General features: G+C 36.9%; 1 protein-coding gene across 2 annotated transcripts in view; it reads right to left on the bottom strand.

Moving 5' to 3' along the window:
- Positions 1-26033, bottom strand: part of LOC145291352 (uncharacterized) — a 241536-nt gene that overhangs the window by 64393 nt on the left and 151110 nt on the right. For both annotated transcript variants that reach the window (XM_080137118.1, XM_080137119.1), the window contains one exon: positions 17296-17675. In XM_080137118.1, coding sequence (XP_079993244.1) covers positions 17296-17629 — 334 coding nt within the window. In that variant the 5' untranslated portion in view covers positions 17630-17675. The remainder of the gene's footprint in view (positions 1-17295; positions 17676-26033) is intronic.

Raw genomic sequence — 26033 nt, 5'->3', positions numbered from 1 at the left:
CTGCATTTGCCTTTTTTACTGTTGCTGCATTTGCCTTTTTTTACTGTTGCTCGATTTGTCTTTTTTTACTGTTGCTCCATTTGTCTTTTTTTACTGTTGCTGCATTTGTCTTTTTTTACTGTTGCTCCAATTGTCTTTTTTATTGTTGCTGCATTTACCTTTTTTATTGTTGCTGCATTTGCCTTTTTTACAGTTGCTGCATTTGCCTTTTTTACTGTTGCTGCATTTGCCTTTTTTACTGTTGCTGCATTTGCCTTTTCTTTTACTGTTGCTGCATTTGTCTTTTTTTACTGTTGCTCCATTTGTCTTTTTTACTGTTGCTGCATTTGTCTTTTTTTACTGTTGCTCCATTTGTCTTTTTTTACTGTTGCTGCATTTGTCTTTTTTTACTGTTGCTGCATTTGTCTTTTTTATTGTTGCTGCATTTGCCTTTTTTATTGTTGCTGCATTTGCCTTTTTTACAGTTGCTGCATTTGCCTTTTTTACTGTTGCTGCATTTGCCTTTTTTATTGTTGCTGCATTTGCCTTTTTTACTGTTGCTGCATTTGCCTTTTCTTTTACTGTTGCTGCATTTGTCTTTTTTTACTGTTGCTGCATTTGCCTTTTTTACTGTTGCTGCATTTGTCTTTTTTTACTGTTGCTCCATTTGTCTTTTTTTACTGTTGCTGCATTTGCCTTTTTTATTGTTGCTGCATTTGCCTTTTTTACAGTTGCTGCATTTGCCTTTTTTACTGTTGCTGCATTTGCCTTTTTTACTGTTGCTGCATTTGCCTTTTTTACTGTTGCTGCATTTGCCTTTTTTTACTGTTGCTGCATTTGCCTTTTTTTACTATTGCTGCATTTGTCTTTTTTTACTGTTGCTGCATTTGCCTTTTTTACTGTTGCTGCATTTGCCTTTTTTACTGTTGCTGCATTTGCCTTTTTTACTGTTGCTGCATTTGCCTTTTTTTACTGTTGCTGCATTTGCCTTTTTTTACTGTTGCTGCATTTGTCTTTTTTTACTGTTGCTCCATTTGTCTTTTTTTACTGTTGCTGCATTTGCCTTTTTTACTGTTGCTGCATTTGCCTTTTTTTACTGTTGCTCCATTTGTCTTTTTTTACTGTTGCTCCATTTGTCTTTTTTTACTGTTGCTGCATTTGTCTTTTTTTAATGTTGCTCCATTTGTCTTTTTTTACTGTTGCTGCATTTGCCTTTTTTATTATTGCTGCATTTGCCTTTTTTACAGTTGCTGCATTTGCCTTTTTTACTGTTGCTGCATTTGCCTTTTTTACTGTTGCTGCATTTGCCTTTTTTACTGTTGCTGCATTTGCCTTTTCTTTTACTGTTGCTGCATTTGCCTTTTTTTACTGTTGCTGCATTTGTCTTTTTTTACTGTTGCTCCATTTGTCTTTTTTACTGTTGCTGCATTTGTCTTTTTTTACTGTTGCTCCATTTGTCTTTTTTACTGTTGCTGCATTTGCCTTTTTTTATTGTTGCTGCATTTGCCTTTTTTCTGTTGCTGCATTTGCCTTTTTTACTGTTGCTGCATTTGCCTTTTTTTACGGTTGCTGCATTTGCCTTTTTTGTACTGCTGCTGCATTTGCCTTTTTTTTTTACTGTTTCTGTATTTGTCTTTTTTGTTTGTTTTACTGTTGCTGAATTTGTCTTTTTTGTTTTTTTACTGTTTCTGCATTTGTCTTTATTTGTGTTCTTTACTATTGCAGCAATGGCTTTTTTTACTGTGGCTGCATTTCTCTTTCTTTACTTTGTTACTCTTGAAGCATTTTTCTTTTTATACTGTTGCTGAATTTTTCTTTTTTGTTTTCTTTTACTGTTGCTGCATTTTCTTTTTTGTTTTTTACTGTTGCTGTATTTGTCATTTTTTGTTTTTTTACTGTTGCTGCATTTGTCATTTTTTGTTTTTTTACTGTTGCTGAATTTTTCTTTTTTGTTTTTTACTGTTGCTTCATTTGACATTTTTTGTTTTTTTTACTGTTGCTGCATTTGTCTTTTTTGTTTTGTTTTTTACAGTTGCTGCATTTGCCTTTTTTACAGTCGCTGCATTTGCCTTTTTTTACAGTTGCTGCATTTGCCTTTTTTTACTTTTGCTGCATTTGTCATTTTTACTGTTGCTGCATTTGCCTTTTTTTTACTGTTGCTGCATTTGCCTTGTTTTTACTGTTGCTGCATTTGCCTTTTTTTACTGTTGCTGCATTTGCCTTTTTTACTGTTGCTGCATTTGCCTTTTTTTACTGTTGCTCCATTTGTCTTTTTTTACTGTTGCTGCATTTGCCTTTTTTTTACTGTTGCTCCAATTGTCTTTTTTATTGTTGCTGCATTTGCCTTTTTTACAGTTGCTGCATTTGCCTTTTTTACTGTTGCTGCATTTGCCTTTTTTACTGTTGCTGCATTTGCCTTTTTTACTGTTGCTGCATTTGCCTTTTCTTTTACTGTTGCTGCATTTGTCTTTTTTTACTGTTGCTCCATTTGTCTTTTTTACTGTTGCTGCATTTGTCTTTTTTTACTGTTGCTCCATTTGTCTTTTTTTACTGTTGCTGCATTTGCCTTTTTTATTGTTGCTGCATTTGCCTTTTTTACAGTTGCTGCATTTGCCTTTTTTACTGTTGCTGCATTTGCCTTTTTTACTGTTGCTGCATTTGCCTTTTTTACTGTTGCTGCATTTGCCTTTTCTTTTACTGTTGCTGCATTTGCCTTTTTTTACTGTTGCTGCATTTGTCTTTTTTTACTGTTGCTCCATTTGTCTTTTTTTACTGTTGCTGCATTTGCCTTTTTTACTGTTGCTGCATTTGCCTTTTTTTACTGTTGCTCCATTTGTCTTTTTTTACTGTTGCTCCATTTGTCTTTTTTTACTGTTGCTGCATTTGTCTTTTTTTACTGTTGCTCCATTTGTCTTTTTTTACTGTTGCTGCATTTGCCTTTTTTATTATTGCTGCATTTGCCTTTTTTACAGTTGCTGCATTTGCCTTTTTTACTGTTGCTGCATTTGCCTTTTTTACTGTTGCTGCATTTGCCTTTTTTACTGTTGCTGCATTTGCCTTTTCTTTTACTGTTGCTGCATTTGCCTTTTTTTACTGTTGCTGCATTTGTCTTTTTTTACTGTTGCTCCATTTGTCTTTTTTACTGTTGCTGCATTTGTCTTTTTTTACTGTTGCTCCATTTGTCTTTTTTACTGTTGCTGCATTTGCCTTTTTTTATTGTTGCTGCATTTGCCTTTTTTCTGTTGCTGCATTTGCCTTTTTTACTGTTGCTGCATTTGCCTTTTTTTACGGTTGCTGCATTTGCCTTTTTTGTACTGCTGCTGCATTTGCCTTTTTTTTTTACTGTTTCTGTATTTGTCTTTTTTGTTTGTTTTACTGTTGCTGAATTTGTCTTTTTTGTTTTTTTACTGTTTCTGCATTTGTCTTTATTTGTGTTCTTTACTATTGCAGCAATGGCTTTTTTTACTGTTGCTGCATTTCTCTTTCTTTACTTTGTTACTCTTGAAGCATTTTTCTTTTTATACTGTTGCTGAATTTTTCTTTTTTGTTTTCTTTTACTGTTGCTGCATTTTCTTTTTTGTTTTTTACTGTTGCTGTATTTGTCATTTTTTGTTTTTTTACTGTTGCTGCATTTGTCATTTTTTGTTTTTTTACTGTTGCTGAATTTTTCTTTTTTGTTTTTTACTGTTGCTTCATTTGACATTTTTTGTTTTTTTTACTGTTGCTGCATTTGTCTTTTTTGTTTTGTTTTTTACAGTTGCTGCATTTGCCTTTTTTACAGTAGCTGCATTTGCCTTTTTTTACAGTTGCTGCATTTGCCTTTTTTTACTTTTGCTGCATTTGTCATTTTTACTGTTGCTGCATTTGCCTTTTTTTTACTGTTGCTGCATTTGCCTTGTTTTTACTGTTGCTGCATTTGCCTTTTTTTACTGTTGCTGCATTTGCCTTTTTTACTGTTGCTGCATTTGCCTTTTTTTACTGTTGCTCCATTTGTCTTTTTTTACTGTTGCTGCATTTGCCTTTTTTTTACTGTTGCTCCAATTGTCTTTTTTATTGTTGCTGCATTTGCCTTTTTTACAGTTGCTGCATTTGCCTTTTTTACTGTTGCTGCATTTGCCTTTTTTACTGTTGCTGCATTTGCCTTTTTTACTGTTGCTGCATTTGCCTTTTCTTTTACTGTTGCTGCATTTGTCTTTTTTTACTGTTGCTCCATTTGTCTTTTTTACTGTTGCTGCATTTGTCTTTTTTTACTGTTGCTCCATTTGTCTTTTTTTACTGTTGCTACATTTTTTACTGTTGCTACATTTGTCATGTTTTACTCTTGCTGCATTTGTCTTTTTTTACTGTTGCTACATTTGTCAGTTTTTACTGTTGCTGCATTTGTCTTTTTTTTTACTGTTGCTGCATTTGTCTTTTTACTGTTGCTGCATATGTTTTTTTTACTCTTGCTGCATTTATCTTTTTTTACTGTTGCTGCATTTGTTATTTTTTTATTGTTGCTGCATTTGTCATTTTTTTACTGTTGCTTCATTTATCTTTTTTTACTGTTGCTGCATTTGTCTTTTTTACTGTTGCTGCATTTGTCTTTTTTACTGTTGCTGCATATGTTTTTTTTACTGTTGCAGCATTTGTCTTTTTTACTGTTGCTGCATTTTCTTTTTACTGTTGCTGCATTTATCTTTTTTTACTGTTGCTGCATTTGTCAAATTTTTACTGTTGTTGAATTTTCCTATTTTTCTTTTTTACTGTTGCTGCATTTGTCTTTTTTTTACTGTTGCTGCATTTGTCTTTTTTGTTTTTTTACTTTTGCTGTATTTGTTTTTCTTTTTTTTTTAATGTTTCTACATTTTTTTATTTGTTTTGTTTTTACTGTTTCTGTATTTGTCTTTTTGTGTTTTTTTTTACTATTGCTGAATCTTTTTTTTACTGTTGCTGCATTTTTTGTTTTTAAATTTATTTTATTGTTGCTGCATTTTTCTGTTTTCTTTTTTTTTACTGAGTTTCTTACAGTCTTTTTTCTGTTGCTGCATTGGTCTTTATTTGTTTTTCATATATTTGCATTTATTTTTGTTTTTATATTGTTGCATTTTTCGTTTTCGTTTTTATTTTGTTGCATTTATATTTGTGTTTTTATGTTGTTTCGTTTGTCTTTTTTCGTTATTAGATATTGTTGCACGTGTTTTTCTTCGTTTTTATGCTGTTGCAGTTGTGCATTCCGTTATTTACAGGTGGTTGCATTTGCCTTCATTTGTTTTTTATCTATCAATTGTCTTTTCGTTATTTCATTTTGTTACATTTGTCTTTCTTTGCTTTTCATGCAGTTGCATTTGTTATTTTTCGCAACTCATGTTGTTGCCTTTGTCTTTTTCGTTTTTATGTTATTGCATTCGTCTTTTGTTGTATTTTTATGTTGTTTCATTTGTCTATATTTATTTTTTATGCTGATAGATTTGCCTTTTTCGTTTCATTTGTTGTTGCATTTGTTTATTTCGTATTTTGATGTTGTTGTTATTGTCTTTCGTTGTTCTTATGTTGTTGCATTTTTTTTCGTTTTTATATTATTACATTTGTCTTTCTCGTTTTTGTATGTTGTTGCATTTTCCTTTTTGAATCATGAATATCGTTACATGTGCTATATTTCATATTTTTACTATTTTTGGATGAGTACTGTTTCTAACTGTGTATGGTTATTGTTTAACGTGTGCCCTATTTCCTCTCGGCACAGAGAGATGAAAATGAAAACGAAAGACGGGAAAGGCCTAGGTTGAACAAACGATTAAATAAATATACTAGCTTATAACACATAATGCATTTTTGTTTGCTTGTCTCGCGTGCTTATTTATTAATATGCCACAAAATAATGAGTATGAGTTTTACAAGTTAATACCTCCTTAGCCTATGGGCTAACTTTGTTAAAATTATTTACGGCGTACACTCTGGGGTAAGAAACAACTTCCAACTACGTTGTGAAATTGAACATAAAGTGATATTTTGAAGTATGGATTATAGTAAAATAAATAAATAAATAAATAAATAATAATAATAATAATAATAATAATAATAATAATAATAATAATAATAATAATAATAATAATAATATCGTTCATCGAATTTCGTCTGTGTTGTGTTTGTCACCTGATATTTGAGCATAATGATAAATGCTCTGGTAAAGTCACTTCTAATTAATGTTTAGGCTTAAAATATGCAAATGGAGACAGGATTAACAGCGATTTTATTCGGTTGGTGCAAAAATAATGTTGTTTTTTTACATTCAACTTCAAAAGATAACTCCTTTCATAATAAACTTTAGTAATCTAAATTAGAACCCTTTTTCGACGAGAAACAAGTTTATTTATTCTATTAGCATAGAAACCCGGAGTTCTGGAAACGATGAAGTCATTGAAGACCGATTCGGCATCATCTCGGCTTTTGAAGCATTTTTCCCGCGGGAAGTTGTCGAGATGCTTTAAAAAGTGATAATCAGTAGGCGAGAGGTCTGGTAAATATGGTGGATAAGGCAGAACCTCGTAACTCAATTCGTTCATCTTCTGCAGGGTCAGTTGATCAACTTGCGGCCGAATGTTGTCATGAAGGAGTATTGGTCCCTTCATATTGACCAATCTCGGGCATACATGCTGAGGGTTCTGATGCATTTCGTCAATTTGTCGGCAGTACTTGTCCGCCATAATCGTTTCACTCGGATTCAAGAAGGTGTAGTAGATTAGCCCAACCGCAGACCACCAAACAGTCGCCATAACATTTTTTTCGGTGTAATTTCGACTTCGGAAGTGTTGTGAAGCTTCCCTGGCATCCATCCACTGTGACAAACGTCGCCGGTTGGCGTAAAGAATCCACTTCTCCTCACATGTTACAATCCACTCGAGAAATTAGTCGTTTTTGAAGGAGCGTAGAAGACACCTCAAAACGACGATTTTTTATTATCGCTTAATTCAGGCGACGGCCATATATCCAACTTTTTGACTTTCCTATTTGCTTTAAACGGCGAACACTGAGTGATCGAACTGGAGTTACACAGCAACTTCTCGTGTGGTTTTGCGAGAATCGGCTTCAATTAAAGCTTAAAATATTCGTTATGAAGCGCAGTCGGCCAGTCGCTACCGTCTTTATCGTCACCATTGCGAACTTTCTTAAACCGCCGTTGTGCCACACGTTTGTTAGTGATTCCTGGGCCAAACGCCTCATTGATATCACGAGCTGTCGCGGCAGCTTTTCGGCCTAATTTGAACTAGAACAAGATTTGAATTTTGTCGAAAAACCTGTAAAAATGCAGGAATGAGATTGATAAGCTAAGAAATAAGGCGATTCGATAGAGAGAAAATCGCGTTTCAAAATGATATATAACATGGCTATATTTCTCAAAGAATTAATTCAGAAATTATATATAAAAGTAACATCTGTGAGAAAACGATATAGTTTTTGCACCAACCTAATAAATGGTACCTCTTGTTTTATTGAAATTGAACTCATTAGGAAAAGAATAAAATAAAATGGTGATGTACACCTGGGCTTGCACAAAATCATTCGATCTATTGTCGAATATTCTGCAACTGAGCTACATCTCCAGATGTCAATAGTTCTTTTTCTCTAGAAAAAAAGCTAAGATTTTATTATATCCCTTGCCGGTGCAATGCATAAAAATCACCTGTAAAAAGTATTCTTTTTTATATGAAAAAAATACTATGTTTGGGATCGGATTTTTTCGATTTTGGATATTTATCGAATGAGTTTTTGTCCAAAACCTATCTAAGAATACTGCCAGCCATATAAACTAGCTTTATGTAAAATTTGAAAAAAATACGCTCAACCGTTTGAGAACCCATGAACTCACACACACAAAGTGACTTTTATATATTGGTATGAATATATATATATATATATATATATATATATATATATATATATACATACATATGTGTGTGTATATTAAATGATGACTTGTGCGCTTCCACACATACTCGGCGCACTCCTCCCTAATCTCGAGATCACACAGATGGCAATGCTGGGAAGGCCGTTTCCTTCTGGTATTTCGCCTAAAGAGTAAAGGCTCAGGAGCTTCCTCGGTGATGCTTGTATCTACCGCATCATTAAACGCTCCTTGCTCATGATCATTGGGTGCGTCATCTTCTGAGGAGCTTTCATCATCTGGTTGTTCGTACAGCAGTGGGGATTCGTCATGATGAGGAGAGTTCTTCACTGATTACGCAATCACGTAGGCATGCTGAGCGCACATCCTTTATGAGGCGTGCTGTTCCATCAACTGAACTTGAGTGTTGGCTATTTATTTTTGTCACAGTTCCTGTGCCGAACTGCGTCGTATATCATCCCCTGGATTCTTTACCCAAAGCGCATTTCCCTCCTTGTATGGAGTAGCCACTGTGGTGTCGAGCACCATCACTTTATCGATACACTTGACACGGATCTTATACTTGTATAGCACATTCGCAGGTGCCATCATGACCGTCTTGTCGTCTTAGGCGTGACGTGGTGAGTATACTGCTTTTAAGATCGTGCACGTTGTTCTTGCCAAAATGAGCTTTATCGGCGATCAGAGCTGTCAATTATTCCATTTCCGGGGGGTATGTGGGCGCACCGAAATTGAATGCGCACGCCCCACATCTGTGTAAAGTCAATAAATGTCTTTCCGCAAAATGCCGCGTCATTATCTGTAAGCAATTCGGTCGGCGGTCCCTTTCACAGAATATAATTTGCAAATGCTTAATGATGCTAGCAAAATCCTGTCGGTGTAACTGCCTTCAAAATGCAAAACGGTTAGGGCGATAGTCTATCAACGTCAAGTATAACTGAGTGCCGAAATGGGTTATATCCATAGCAATCCTGCTCCAGGTTTCTGGAACATCAATCAAACCTGGCTTCCAATACACCGGGCTGGATCTATGGACTGGCATTCTTTACAATCTCCAACCACCGACCGCACTTAGATTTCAGTTATTAGTGGATTTTCTAACTTAACAAAGTGTTATGTCCTTTTCACACCGGGATGTCCACTAGATCGATCAATTTTTTATATGGTAGACACGTGTTCATGTTCAGCGGCTACAGCACACACACGTTTTCTGGGTTCTGTCGCTTTACGGATCTCATTTAACCACCGCTGTGGTACTTGAGTAAGTTGGCCAACTCTGCTATCGTGAGCTTAACGAGCCCTATATTGATTGTTAGTGCATATACCGAGGCTAAATCTCGGAGCATAGAGAGGCGACCCCTAATTAATATTTCCGAGGCTGTTTTGGTCTGCAATCTCGTCTGTCCAGACAAGATGTCAGTTATCTATCCATATACACAGGCAGAGTCCGTTCGTAGATGTATGGTTTTGGCTTTCCATTGTAATGCAAGGTTGACGCCTCGTTGCACAGCATCAAGTTCTGCTAAATTTATGTGTTTGTCTTCATGCACTGCTCGGAGACAGCTTGCGTACTTTGCCACGGAACCATTGTTTTCCACAACGACGCCTGTAGTAATGGAACTAGCGTCCACCTACTCTGTAACATCTTATCCACAGACACACCAGTCACTTTTATTGGATCGTTCTGGGTTGCTTTCAAACAACTGTCTTCGATTATCCGTGCTAGAATAGGGTCTGGCACTTCATCACCCATCCAGTCGTCATCATATTTGCTCTTCGTTTTACAAACGCTGTGGCAACGCATAATCACCCACACACCGGGAAATGATCAGTCAGTTTCCTGCACACTGAAGATACAACTCGGCGAGTAAGTTTATCGGGCACTACTGGAAGGTCATTTACACGTTGCCAAAACAATTTTCCGTGCTCCTCCTGGACATGTAATCCAAATACGCGTGAACCCAGTTTCAGCTGTTCTGGAGTCTTGCTTTCTAAACCAAACTTCTCGAAATGTTACTTGAGACGAGTAGCAGAACACATACTTTCATTCACAAAAATGTCGTCAATATACGAATACATAGCCGCGTTTATAGTCTTATCCTGGCTGAGGACAGTATTAACAATGTCCTGCATTATTAAAGGGCAACGTTAATCCCAAATCCGATGCGGACGATACAATATTGCTGTCACTTGATCTCTACTGTTTGGAACGGCCACAGAGATTTGTCAATATGTACTTGCAAATAGGCTCGGTTTAGATCCAACACTGCAATGTTTGGTCCCTGTTGTCGCCATTCCCTCATTTTTGTAAGCAAACATTCGCGTTGGCCTTATGAACGTCCACATACTTAGTTAGCTTCCGATAATCCATAACAGGCCGCACTTGCTATCTGTTCTCCTGGACAACAGCCATGAGGGGAAATAGACTTTTGGGGGTCCAAGTTCGTCCTCAGGATATGGTAGTAACCAACCATTACCAATCAAGATCTGCTGTTCGTGATCATATATGACGTGACCGTCTAGAGGAGCGATACTGCGCCCCATTGGGGAGATTAAAATCCCCTAAAACCCTGAGTAAGGCCGGGTAAATATGCTTAGATTGTCCGTTAAACATTGATTAAATCCCGGACAGCGGCAGGTGACCTATAAAAAGTGACGAATTTATTATGCTTTGTAAAAACAGACAGATAATTTATTGTTTTACGCAATGACAGGAAATGTCAGCATAATGTGGAAATGAAATCATACACTCGTTGGCCTAAGGTACACCTGCTCAGACCTTTTTGAGAGAAATTTAGTTTTGGTCCTATATTCGCAAACTATGGACGACTTGTTGAAATGCACACACGCAAAGGAGTCGGGTATTTTCCGTTTGACGTGTTGGGTTCTGGTTGGCTGGGCGGATCGCCCGACCAACCGTGTTACTTTAGTATAAAAGGAAATACCCAGGCTGAATTTAGCAGATTAACCCAGACCTCCGGGGGTGAGGACCTAACCAAGAGATATCACCCCTACCTGGTTGTCGCCACCACCGCCATCGTAAAGAACGAAGAATAAGATTTTGGAGAATCTTGATGTTATTGGTATAATCAAACTTAACGATATATATATGCAAAACTTGCACTTTTTGTGAAATTAATTTTTTCGTAGTTAGAACCCCGGAGTCTGTTTTCCATTTCTGGCGTGCATGCAAGCTAATTGCTTTTAAGCAGAATCGACACGAAACCTAAGACGCTGAGAATTTATGTGAAGATCTCCCGGAAGAAGACGATCATGACTATTTCATTTTCGATGAGGTCAGAGGCCATCTGCTGACCTGGGTGGGAGAGGTTTACACATGTTCCTTACGAATTGGTATTGGGGTTGGATACTCTGCACGTCTATTTCTCAACGTAAGTGGAGGTTGGTCGCCAGCCCATTTCCACAATGTGGTCCACATACTCTGCGGAGAAGTCAGGCTCGGTGATAGCAGCAAAACTGATTTTGCTGAAATGTGGGAAGGTCACCTCACCTTCACTAGAGACAGCTATTCCTTCCAGTCGCTTGATTACAGTCAGCCCAATCAATAAATGAAATTCCAGCAAGTATTAATCCACAATTAAGACTTCTGTGTTAATTTTCCGCGTTACAGCAAGGTTCACTTGCACCATTCCTATTCCATAGCAGCTAAGTGTGCTTCCATCTGCTGTGAGCACCGGGGTCACTTTCCTCGTTCCTTCCTTGCAACACGACTTGCGGACCAGTAACTGTATGCATCCAGTATTCACTAGAGCTGTACGCGGTAGTCCATTGATGTGAACAGTGATAACCGGCAATGTGCCATTTACATCAGTTTAGGGAGTGAGATTGGCGCTGAATTTTCGTCCCCTTGCTCGTTTCCCGAACAAAATCTGAAAATGTGCCCTTGCCGCTTACATCTGGAACACGTGATAGGTTGTCAAGGTTTGACACTAACATATCTTCCCGTCGACCTATCCAGTAGGCAATCACTTGCTCTATGATTGAGTCCATTACACTTGTAACACCACCGTGAAATGTCCGCCTCCTTAGGTGTAATTTGTGTTGACCGTGCAGCTAATGCAGCTTGCTGTGGAACTCCCGTGCAGTTCTTTAAAATGGCACAAGTGCACGCCAGCACGTGTGATAGATCTAGTTATTCCATCTGGGAGGATGCTTGTAACAAGCCTTCCGCATGCTCCGGCAATCCAGCAATGAATGCACATTGAACGTACTGATCCGATACGCTGCCAAAACAGGACCACAAGCCTGCGTAGTTCTGCCAAAAATACCTCGACTGTTTCACTTGGTTGGAGGCGCTGTGCTGCAAACTGCTTCCATGCAGCGAAAGGATCCAAAGCAAAAACCTTGTATACAGTGTTTTCTTTATACACTCAAAATCGGCCCGCTTTCCGTCACTTAATTGCTGGTACACAGCATATGCGCCGCCTAACAAGCGTATCGGATTGACACATTCTATGCGCTTCGCCCCACTCAGCTGACATTTCTCCAACCACTCCACTAATGACTGTCTGGGTTCACTGCCATCAAATACAGGTATGAGCTTCGGGTCGAAGGCCATGATAGCCGAGAAAGCTTGTCGCTACACGAAGGAGAGTGAGCGCCAGAAAAATGTATATATATATATATATATATATATATATATATATATATGTGTGTGTGTGTGTGTGTGTGTGTGTGTGTGTGTGTTTTCACAAATGACGGTGCGGTCCTTAACAAATTCCTCCACGCAATTTCGAACACCATCGTCGAATCGACACGCTATGCCACGAACAAATACCGTCGAATCAACACACACGTGTCCAAGCAGGACCGAGGAATCTCGCCGAATCGAGACGCCACGATACGAAAATGTAATAACGCGAGACACGTTATCAAGAAGTGTATTTCAAAACCGCAAATCACTTATTGGCTTCTTCTTTTCATAGCCGTTGGGCGAAACTAAATCCTCACTTTGGGGTAAGATGGGTGTAGTTCATTAGTGAACTTGATTTGTAATCGAAACGTCCCGGATTCGCTTTTCACCGCAGGTTGGCCCGACTCATACGCTTGTGCGCTTTCGCGCATGCTAGGCACAGAGAAAACTCGGGGTGGGGGTGTGCTCTGTGTAACATTAATCTAGTTTTTATTCGTATTTCCTTCGTATTTTTTTCTAATTCTTAACTAGCTAGTGTTATACAAACACTGGATTGTTTACTTTGGTTTCCTTCGAAAGTTCTCCGAATCTACCGTCGCCACTGTTATGATTGCTTAAGTGGTCACACCGAAAACAGAACACGAGAGTAGAGTAACTAAATGTATTGACGGGAATATACAAAAGTTAGGAGTGTTTCTCAAGCCCACGAATAACCTTGGTTAGGTCACCGGATACCAACTCCCGCCACACGGCTTTGTGTTCTGGTATTTATTGTGTATGGATCAGTTCATTCGTAGATGACACAGGAAGTCCGCCACTACAAAATTCGAGACGCGTCGCGTAGATTAATAATAGCTTGAATCATAGAAGTACACTTGATCTGAAGACATTTGTTTCCTAAAGAGGATACGTTTAATGAAACGAGAATGATGTTAGCTAAAATGTTAGGGACAATATGCGAATGCTAACACTGATAAATGGTATAAAATTCGTTGTTACTTTTGAAGTGGTACATGATAATTTGTTTATATTTACTTTGAAGACAAGCACGTTGTAATTAACATGAAAGTGGGCATGACAGGTGATGAGTTCTAGCAAAGAAGGCATGCCCATGGAGGTCAAAGAAAGACCTCTCTTCGCTGTAATAGAAAGCGAGTTCTTGTTTTGAATATCTAACAAAAAGAAACAAAAATCTGAATCTCAGTCGAGGAACTTCATAAAAATAGATAGGTTAACAACACTTCATCTGTAAGGAAAAGGATTTTATGTTTTAGGTTCTACATATAGAGGTTTACTTTGTATTATCACGACAGAAAGGTTGCCCGATGCGCTACCTACTCAGATGTTGCAGCAGTCTTTCACCTGATTCTTAAACCAGCAAACAAACCGTAGTAAATTAATGTCCTTAAAGCACGTTTTGAAATACTTGATAATATCCCACAACGTCATTAAATCAACATGAACACACATGCAGTTGGTGAATGCTATGCAGTTCGTGACTGCGTTTAAAATTTTATCAAATTGAACACTACCACAAAATTACTGCGCATGCTAAATATAACCGTTTGCGCAAACAGCAACCTATGAGCGTGTTCGATCCAGGAAAAATATCCAAAAACATTCAGTGTGTTCATAAAATGACAAGAGAAACTAACAGCTAATAAGGCCTTCACTGGTAGCCAATCTCTGCGTCGGAGTAAAAGATAACAGCACGATATTAATCTTAGCTATAATCTTCTATTGGTAATTTTCTTATGTATATTATAATGTTAGGACTTTGCGAAAATCAACAATCGACAAACAATAACAATTATACTGAACCGTAATAATCAGCATTGCAAATACTAGATTACAAATGGGCACCAAACGCCATGCCCAATATCCATATCAAAGCAACTTGCATATTTCCCGCTAACAGACACATTGACCTTGGACTGCAAATTGAAATCGAGGAAATAAGATGTAATTTGTAGCCCACGAAACAGTCGGTGTCCAGTCCAGGGTAAATCGATACTTTCCTACAATGAACCGTTATAAGTTCATGTTGAGAAAATACTATTTGCGTAAATCGTCAGAAGTAACTAAAGCAAAAACAACGACGAAGCACAATCAGTATCATCTACATAAAATAACTACGCAAGATCAACAAAACTACGGTAAAATACCAGCATAAACATAAGACCAGCTTGTCGCCCTATGAACTATTATGCACACGCATAAACGGCACAGTCAACAAGATGGAACGATAAAATTGTCGCCCCTGAAAAGAAGACGATGAAATGTTTGAAAACCGGATTCTTTTTGTTTTGTGTTTTTGTTTTTTGGTTATTGTTTTTTTGTTTTTTTTTGTTTTTTTTTGCAGACCATCTACTAGCTAGACAGTTATGTCAAAATTCCAAGAGCGATAAGAGTTTTCTATCATGTCTGTAAGTGACACAATGTTCAATGAACGAGATCGGAAATGCGCCGCCGTACGACTACTGATCCAAGTTATACAACAGGAACATTGTCAACACCCTCAAATGCAAATCCGGACAGTTCTACGCTTGAGAGCACAGCTGAACGAAGTTTTCAGCTACGATTATGGTTTTTGATGTTGTTTCAAATGAGGGCCACACTAGTCCACCTCACATTTCGAAGTTGGCTTGAACGTCAACATTAAAGTGTACTTGGATGTGCTGAAGAATATGGTGATCCTCTGGTGCAATCAGGTAGCTGTTGGCAGATCATGGGTGTGGCAGCAGGACTCAGCGTTGGCCCACAAGTATAAAGAGATTTAAGCCTGGCTTCAGAAGGAGTGCTACGACTTTGTACCGTGATCGAAAGTTACCTCTGCCTGAAAGTATCCTGTACACAGATGTTCTCATAACAAAGCCACCATCCGCCCATGCATGGAGTATTGCTGTCATCTGGGCTAGTGTATCTATTATTAGTCCCTCACTACTGGACAGGGTACAAAAGAGTCACCAACCTGATAAGTCCTGAACTGTCATGTAAGCTTAAACCTCTGTCCCATCGACGAAATGCTGCATCCCTCTGTGGTTCGACAAGCATTATAATGGCGGATGCTCAGACGAACTACTAGCCCTTATACCCCCTCGACGTAAATATTGCCGACAAACCCGACAAGCAGCACAGTCTCACACCTTCACAGTAGATATCCCTAGATTTAAGAAAGCCTTCTACTCTAATAATTTTCCCCTTGAACTGCAAGGCGTTGGAGTTTCCTTCCGAGTTCCTGCTTCTCTTACTGTACTAACATGCAGAAGTTTAAGTGTAATGTGAACAAACATCTTGCTACTCAACTCCCTACATAGTATCCCTGTAACTTATGTAACTGATAGTAGACCTCTACATCAAAGTGGCACTGTGCTTTGTTAGGGGTGGAAATGTAATAAATTTCTTTTTTTTAACAGCCATAAAACTATGTCTACATTACGAATTCTCATTTGCATGAAATGATCTTGAAAGGCAGTTTTTTATATACACAGATGTTCTCATAATGTTCTAATTAATTCGCGCACACGAACACAAAACACTCTCAATTCTTTCTATGGAATAAAAAAAGTGTTGTATATTTAGAGATTTCTTTGCGGACTGCCATCCTAATCCTCATAGTTATTGTTTGACGAACTTTCGGCTAACAAGTTCCTCTGGCTTTCGTCAGGTAATTAACTGCGACGGGATAGGAATGCTATTTCTTAACTGTATTCCCAGTAATTACTGCCTCTCAGAGTTGTTGTCGTGTCACCACGTTTTGGTCAACTAATCTTCTGGCTGGCTTTTGGTAGGGTTGAAACTGCTATCTTCAGACAATGCTCACCTGAAACCAAAGAAATTCAATGCCTCTATCCACTGCGTTGAAGGGCGATCAAATTTGAATTCTTTTGGGTCTTATAAATCCAAGTTTTTTCATTCTTATCTGGTCTTCCATCGTCGGATAGTGTGTTATTTTATTATTGGTATTCGTTTGAAATGAGTAATTTACATGTTTATTTATTTATTTGCGGACTGTTATCCTCATCTTCATAGTTGTTGTTTAAGAAGTTTCAGCCGACTATTCCTCTGACCTTCGTCAGGTGGTTAACCGTGACATGATAGGAATGCCGCGTCTCTTTACTGTATCCTCAGTAATTACTACCTTCTGTAGTTGTTGTCATCTCACCACGTTTTGGCCACCTAATCCTCTGGTCGGCTTTAAGTAGGTTAGAAACCGCTATCTTCAGACAATGCTCAGTCGGAACAGTAGGGATTCAACCCCTTTATCTACTGAGCTTCGAAGGGCAACCAATTTATTCGTTTTTGTGTAAAGATGACAACTATGAACAGCAGTAATTACTAAGAATACTGTTAAGAGACATGACATTCTTATTCCGTCGCGGTTAACAACCTGAGGAAGGCCAAAGGAATATTTACGACACGTCGTCAAACAACTTCTATAAAGATGAGAATAACAGCCCGTAAAATTAAATAAATATGCAAATTAATCATTTCAAATGATTCCAATAATAAAAAATATACTATTCGGTACTCGAAGATGAAAGATCTGATAAGAAGGAAACGCATGAAGATTGGAATGATTACCTCTTATAATAAAACATTGAGGGTCAATGAAAATAGAAGTTGGAACATATTTAGCGAAATATATTGCAAGTCCATTTGGATACTTTACTCCTTAAAAAGCTGAGAACTTTAGAAACGGCCGAATAAATTCGCAAATAGGTTTGTATATCTTTACAAGCAAACATTTCTTCTCAAGCTTTAAAACACGTCTTACCTGGTGTTTCTGGATAAAGGACGTTCCGATCACGGCGACTTTTATAGTTGTTATTGTTGCCGCTGCTACTGCTGCTGCTGTTGTGAAGTCTAGTATTTATGCTCGGTCGTGTCACTTCCATGATTGTCTTTGCGATCTTCACAAGGCGATAGAACTTGTCGGTGTTTTTACGGTCCGCCATACAGTTCAGGCCAAGTGTGCAGTTGGTATTACCAAGCATTGCAATGCGTTTGCTGGCAGCTGCCGACGTGATCGACCCGAACATCTGTGAAATCAAATATAACATGGCAACACATGGGAATGCCAAGGCCGAGACGGAATAGCGGGTCGCCATGACCTGGTTCGGATTTCTCTCCTTACTTCAGCCTTGCGACAAATACCTACAAAAGCAGATATAAAACAGAGTCAGAGACACAATTAACTCTTAAAATCACATAGATGAATTAAAAATAGACATATCAAATGCAATCGCATTAGTTTTGTTATTTATATTTAGCAATATTTTGTTTTGGGGAAGCAAGTTTAAAATGAATCTATTATTTCAACGAGATCAAATCGTATGTGAATTACTTTTGGAAGGTAACTTCTGGATATGCCACGAAAAGTTATTAACGCCAATGTACACATATCCATAATATCGCTCATCAGTTAGTTGTTTACACGTTAAACCATACTCCTAAAAGAACTGGTAATTTACTAAAATAATAATAATAATAATAATAATAATAATAATAATAATAATAATAATAATAATAATCCGGGTCCACTGATATTTTAATCCACTGATATTACTACGCATGGTCAGTAACTCAGAAACCGAATAGCAACTACTTAGAAACGAACTTCAGACCAAAAAGATAGCATCCGATCCCTCTCTCTCTCTCTCTCTCTCTCTCTCTCTCTCTCTCGCTCTATCTATCTATCTATCTATCTCTCGCTAAAACCTCATGTGTATATTCTCAAATAAAAACTGATTATATTGTATTAAAATTATTGCCAAAAATTACAGTTAAGAAAGTTCTGTGATAAAATATAATGAAGGGATTAAAAAACAAAAAACAAATTTATTTTTCTGGTTTGTTTAGAACGTGAGAAAATAGTTGCTGTTTAAATTAGTATATGTTGATTATATGCATGGTCTGACTATTTCAGACTTTTCTTTGCATTCATTTTTTCATTAATTTCCAAATTTCTTTCTGTCTATAAGAACATAACTCTTTTAACTAACTTTTATTAATTCTAATTTATTTATTTACTAATCTATTTAACTGTTTTGTCGTATAGCGTATACTCTTTATTTTGTGTAAAAATGGAAAGCAAAATATCTCTAATAACCAAAGGGAAAAAGTCAATGCCACCCACTCTGTCCATTATTGTCACCTAAGCACACCGTATAAGGGAACAGGTTTTTTAAACTTCCTTTACAGAAGATAATCTTCGACTTAGTATATATCTAAAACTTATTTGGCCCCTTTTTTCGTTCATTGTCTCTTAATATATGTATATGTCTTTTATGTATATGTAGTAGTGCACCTTGCTATATATTTAGATGAGAGATAAACACTATCCCTGTAACAGAACCACAGGTAAAACAAGTCTGTGGTTAGTGTTGCCACAAACACTACACCATGAAATATGCAACGTGAGACCCCAGAAGAAAGATCTGGATGTCATGGAAAGCTGGTGCTCCCACGGTGGCCAGCATTGTGGGCTCGGTCATCATCTTATAAATTCGGTCATCATCTTATAAATTCGGTCATCATTTTATAAATTCAGAGACAACAATATCACAGACACATTTTCAAGCTATAACTGTGATATTTAAATAGCGTGTTCATATGGATAAACTTTATCAAGTGTTATTATGCGAAGGAATATTATAATATTTGAAATGTTAATTAATATTTCCTTTAACTTTATAATCTACAGAACTTATAGATGAAATATGGGATGCATATCACCTGGTAATAATTAAACTTCATCTCTATTATTTAAATATATCATGTGAAATGAGGGATATATTTTTTAAATAAAGAATATATAAATTAATCTCACAGGAAAACTTCTTGAATTGTTTTCGTTCTTTAACATGGATCTTTTTTATATCTCTACTATTATATCAAAGAAACATTGAGTGAGTATTGGTCCAGTCGTTTACGAAACGACTGGACCAATTATTATGAAACTTTACTTTAACTTACTTTATGTGCCTAGCAGCGTTCTTAGATAAGTGTTGTAGCTGAATGTCATCGATAAGTATCGATAATCGATAATTGAAATAATCCGATGAAAGAAAGAACAAGCGACTGTTACAAAAATTTACGCCTCACACAGCCTTACATCACAATTTCATTTGAGAAGTTTTATTACCATATAAGCCGAAAGGTTCGGCACATAAAATCGGCAGTTGATTCTTTAATATAACCGGAGCACATTCAAAATGAATGTTTCTGAATTGAAGCATGATACTTGATTTTTGCATTTCTAACTATGATATATAAAAAATCATTTTATAAAATAAAAATTAGGTTCCCTACGGTACAATGTTTACTACAATGTATTATAGACTCAGTAAGTGTGGTGAGGCATGTCAAGCTTTCTTCCGGTACACCGTTGTGGATCTTGTAACAGAGCAAGTAATCAATCGATTTCATGGAAAAATGAACGATTTCGATGACAATACAAATATGGAAGTGTGAAATATTCGTTCATCATTAAATCTCGAGCAACGTCGGGTTTCCCTGCTAATCTATACTATAATATAAAAATCACTTTGTGTGAGTGTGTGTGTGTGTTGGTTGGTTGTTTTTGTTTTACGGCATATCAACCCTTTTCGGGTTATTTAATGTGTGTGAGTTACCGAAACGGGTGAGCCTATCTTTGGCAAATTTCACACAAGGCTAATTTATATGTCTGGCAGTGATTTTAGGTATGGTTTTACAGAAATTCTGCTGATAAGTATCGGAAATGAAAAAATCCAATATTAAAAATAGCTTTTTTCTCTTATAGAGACACAATTAACTCTTAAAATCACATAGATGAATTAAAAATAGACATATCAAATGCAATCGCATTAGTTTTGTTATTTATATTTAGCAATATTTTGTTTTGGGGAAGCAAGTTTAAAATGAATCTATTATTTCAACGAGATCAAATCGTATGTGAATTACTTTTGGAAGGTAACTTCTGGATATGCCACGAAAAGTTATTAACGCCAATGTACACATATCCATAATATCGCTCATCAGTTAGTTGTTTACACGTTAAACCATACTCCTAAAAGAACTGGTAATATACTAAAATAATTATAATAATAATAATAATAATAATAATAATAATAATAATAATAATAATAATAATAATCCGGGTCCACTGATATTTTAATCCACTGATATTACTACGCATGGTCAGTAACTCAGAAACCGAATAGCAACTACTTAGAAACGAACTTCAGACCAAAAAGATAGCATCCGATCCCCCCCCCCTCTCTCTCTCTCTCTCTCTCTCTCTCTATCTATCTATCTATCTCTCGCTAAAACCTCATGTGTATATTCTCAAATAAAAACTGATTAAATTGTATTAAAATTATTGCCAAAAATTACAGTTAAGAAAGTTCTGTGATAAAATATAATGAAGGGATTAAAAAACAAAAAACAAATTTATTTTTCTGGTTTGTTTAGAACGTGAGAAAATAGTTGCTGTTTAAATCAGTATATGTTGATTATATGCATGGTCTGACTATTTCAGACTTTTCTTTGCATTCATTTTTTCATTAATTTCCAAATTTCTTTCTGTATATAAGAACATAACTCCAATATTAAAAATAGCTGTTTTCTCTTATAGATAAAAATGAAGAAGTTTGACAGGGAAATATTTTACGTTACATCGGCCATTGGGAGATAAGCAAATTTTCAGCAAATCATTTTTTTCTTAAAAACAGATTTATTATAATCTGGAGATATAGCTTAGTGGTAGAGCCTTCGACTACAGATCGAATGATTTCCTGTTCAAACCCGGGTGTACCTCCCCATTTTATTTTAATTTTTTTTCTTATTAATGAGTTCAATCTATACTCCTATACATTTGCTTTTTTTTTTTCAACTAAACATTAATCAGAAGTGACTTTTCCAAGACATTCATCGTCAAGCCTAAATATTAGCTGACGTGATGCGTGTGTTTGAGAAGTTTAAGTTATAGACTAAAACAATTTAGGTGTAATCATGACTGGGATTGATTCTTATATCTTTTTTATAGAAAAAAAACATACATATATCATTTCGTATTGAATATGTAATTCTTAACTAATTGATCAATACTTTAAATCAATCAGCGCTGTAATATAATGATTGCGCATATTTCAAAGTTAAAAAATTATAATTTCAAATATTTTAATCTTTCCTGCGGTAATAAATATTCAACCATGTTACTTTTCGTCTACATGTATTTTTAACGCGATTTTAATTAAAAATGTACATTTAAGTAAAAATACGGAGTGTAAATGATTTTCTGCGTCAGTATATTCTAAAATTATCAATTTGTAAATATTGATTACATTATATTGGAATACAATAGATTCTCAAATAAAAAAAATTCCGAGTTTGCCGAGAGTATCGAATAAATTGCAAATGTCACCAGATATTTATTTTTAAATAAGGTAGATCAAAAACGCAGCTTTTTTATTGGAGTCACAACTTATCAAGGCCCGAAGGTCACTTGAGAATAAGGTTTAATTACTGTCACGTGGTCGGTAAGACGGCACTTTAATGATTGGAAGCGGTTGATATTGGGTAGAATTGTATTATTTAAGGCTGTACAACTTGTTTATATTGGTCTTGAAAGCCACCATGTTGTTATAACCATGAAAACAGCCTTGCAATATAGAGTTTAACAGATGGGCAGTTCAAAGAAAGAAACTTTGATCATGGAATTTGCGTTTACGTTTAGGCACAAATAGAGAGTAAGGGAAGTTGTTGACAGTGGTTGTTGCTAGACGAGTGCTTGTTATGAATGTTTTGCTTGAGGAGGCTATAGATTGAAGCTCGGTTGAACTGTCTATAAGAATAACGATACAGAGATAGACTTGCAATGTATCTTCTGTGGAAAAAAGTTTCAAGAAGAGAAAATGACATAGTCTCCTATATTTCGAAGCTGGTTTAGAACCTTTTCAAGCCAGGAAAGGGTACCTTTAGCAGTTCCTCACCAGATGTTAACAGTTCTCCATTTTCAAACGAACTTAAATAAATAAGATGAATTTTATACACCATTTTCAACAGTAACACAACCAACTCACACGATTATAAGTAAAATCGGATCCTTTCACTGTAGAGGTCTCTTGATGCTAGAATATTCCATACACTTATAGATTCTTGTCTCCCTCCGTTTGACTGTAGAATTCTCCCACTCTAAGTTTTCTCAACTGTACTAACATGCATATATGTAAATGTAACGTGAACAAATACCTGGCTGACTAACCTCTCACGCGGATTGTAGTTCTATAAATTATTCGCTTTCACATTAACCCCTTACGCTTCAGTAGGGATATGCATTATTTCAAGGGGACAAAAGTAAAAAAAAAAAAAAAATCAACATTGCAAAGCATTAAAATCGCGGCAGTACTTTATTTACGTCAGGCATTGTGCATATTTTACATTCTGATGTAGTGTAAACCGCAGTAAGTAAGCACTACATGTTTATTAAACCTTTGTTTGATTATATTAATCCGAAAAAAGGTTATAATATAGAATGATAATCTCGTGCCGCCTTATTCCTTATTTTTGTTCACTCAATCAAAGTGGGCGGTATTTAATGGCAAGTACAACAGCCATTTTTTATCACTAACTTCACATAAAAATTAGCCTTTGAACTGTAAAGTTATTGCATGAAATATAATGCTATTTGCCTAATATACGCCCCGTTAAATGCTGCATTGAATTGAGTCGCCCTTTTCTCATGGTTCAATGATAGTTTCAGATTAATAACGTTTTACTTGTTATTCTTTTTCTATTGCCTTGAGATCGAGCACAAGATTCAAAGGTGGTCATATTGGTTTTCAATTGAAATATTAGTCGACGTTTTACGTCCACCTCACCAATACTTAGAAAGCATTGACATCTACTACACTATCAGTTTCTACTGCATATTAAGTAGGTCCATAGAAATTCCAGTGCTTTCTATATGAATCTGTATAATTAAACTTTCCAAATAATAATATTCGCATTATTAAGATGTTTCGAACTACCGTTCTCTTTGTGAATGTTATGCTTACAAGACTTCAGTCGATATAATCTCCGCCCTCTTCCCGCTGTATCTTTTCGAACTACCGTTCTCTTTGTGAATGTTATGCTTACAACGCTTCAGTCGTTATTATCTCCGCCCTCTTCCCGCTGTATCTTTTCGAACTACCGTTCTCTTTGTGAATGTTATGCTTACAACGCTTCAGTTGATATCATCTCACCTCTCTTCCCGCTGTATCTTTTCGAACTACCGTTCTCTTTCTGAATGTTATGCTTACAACACTTCAGTCGATATCATCTCCGCCCTCTTCCCGCTGTATCTTTTCGAACTACCGTTCTCTTTCTGAATGTTATGCTTACAACACTTCAGTCGATATCATCTCCGCTCTCTTCCGCTGTATCTTTTCGAACTACCGTTCTCTTTGTGAATGTTATGCTTACAACGCTTCAGTCGATATCATCTCCGCCCTCTTCCCGCTGTATCTTTTCGAACTACCGTTCTCTTTCTGAATGTTATGCTTACAACACTTCAGTCGATATCATCTCCGCCCTCTTCCCGCTGTATCTTTTCGAACTACCGTTCTCTTTCTGAATGTTATGCTTACAACATTTCAGTCGATATAATCTCCGCCCTCTTCCCGCTGTATCTTTTCGAACTACCGTTCTCTTTGTGAATGTTATGCTTACAACATTTCAGTCGATATAATCTCCGCCCTCTTCCCGCTGTATCTTTTCGAACTACCGTTCTCTTTGTGAATGTTATGCTTACAACGCTTCAGTCGATATCATCTCCGCTCTCTTCCCACTGTATCTTTTCGAACCAATGTTTTCTTTGTGAATGTTATTCTTACAACGCTTCAGTCGATGTCATCTCCGCCCTCTTCCCGCTGTATCTTTTCGAACTACCGTTCTCTTTGTGAATGTTATGCTTACAACGTTTCAGTCGACATCATCTCCGCCCTCTTCCCACTGTATCTTTTCGAACTACCGTTCTCTTTCTGAATGTTATGCTTACAACACTTCAGTCGATATTATCTCCGCTCTCTTCCCGCTGTATCTTTTCGAACTACCGTTTTCTTTCTGAATGTTATGCTTACAACGCTTCAGTCGATATCATCTCCGCCCTCTTCCCGCTGTATCTTTTCGAACTACCATTCTCTTTGTGAATGTTATGCTTACAACGCTTCAGTCGATATCATCTCCGCCCTCTTCCCGCTGTATCTTTTCGAACTACCATTCTATTTCTGAATGTTATGCTTACAACACTTCAGTCGATATCATCTCCGCCCTCTTCCCGCTGTATCTTTTCGAACTACCGTTCTCTTTGTGAATGTTATGCTTACAACACTTCAGTCGATATCATCTCCGCCCTCTTCCCGCTGTATCTTTTCGAACTACCGTTCTCTTTGTGAATGTTATGCTTACAACGCTTCAGTCGATATCATCTCCGCCCTCTTCCCGCTGTATCTTTTCGAACTACCGTTCTCTTTGTGAATGTTATGCTTACAACGCTTCAGTCGATATCATCTCCGCCCTCTTCCCGCTGTATCTTTTCGAACTACCGTTCTCTTTGTGAATGTTATGCTTACAACACTTCAGTCGATATCATCTCCGCCCTCTTCCCGCTGTATCTTTTCGAACTACCGTTCTCTTTCTGAATGTTATGCTTACAACATTTCAGTCGATATAATCTCCGCCCTCTTCCCGCTGTATCTTTTCGAACTACCCTTCTCTTTGTGAATGTTATGCTTACAACACTTCAGTCGATATCATCTCCGCCCTCTTTCCGCTGTATCTGTTCGAACTACCGTTCTCTTTGTGAATGTTATGCTTACAATGCTTCAGTCGATATCATCTCCGCCCTCTTCCCGCTGTATCTTTTCGAACTACCGTTCTCTTTCTGAATGTTATGCTTACAACACTTCAGTCGATATCATCTCCGCCCTCTTCCCGCTGTATCTTTTCGAACTACCGTTCTCTTTCTGAATGTTATGCTTACAACATTTCAGTCGATATCATCTCCGCCCTCTTCCCGCTGTATCTTTTCGAACTACCGTTCTCTTTCTGAATGTTATGCTTACAACACTTTAGTCGATATCATCTCCGCCCTCTTCCCGCTGTATCTTTTCGAACTACCGTTCTCTTTCTGAATGTTATGCTTACAACACTTCAGTCGATATCATCTCCGCTCTCTTCCCGCTGTATCTTTTCGAACTACCGTTCTGTTTGTATGTATAGCTTACAACACTTTAGTCGATATAATCTCCGCCCTCTTCCCGCTGTATCTTTTCGAACTACCATTCTCTTTCTGAATGTTATGCTTACAACACTTCAGTCGATATAATCTCCGCCCTCTTCCTGCTGTATCTTTTCGAACTACCATTCTCTTTGTGAATGTTATGCTTACAACGCTTCAGTCGATATCATCTCCGCCCTCTTCCCGCTGTATCTTTTCGAACTACCGTTCTCTTTGTGAATGTTATGCTTAAAACACTTCAGTCGATA

The sequence above is a fragment of the Euprymna scolopes genome, chromosome 12 (genome assembly GCF_053919585.1).
Source record: "Euprymna scolopes isolate OS-2025 chromosome 12, ASM5391958v1, whole genome shotgun sequence".
NCBI lineage: Eukaryota > Metazoa > Mollusca > Cephalopoda > Sepiida > Sepiolidae > Euprymna > Euprymna scolopes.
The sequence above is the reverse complement of the archived record's forward strand: the minus strand, read 5'-3'. Positions and strand labels throughout refer to the sequence as shown.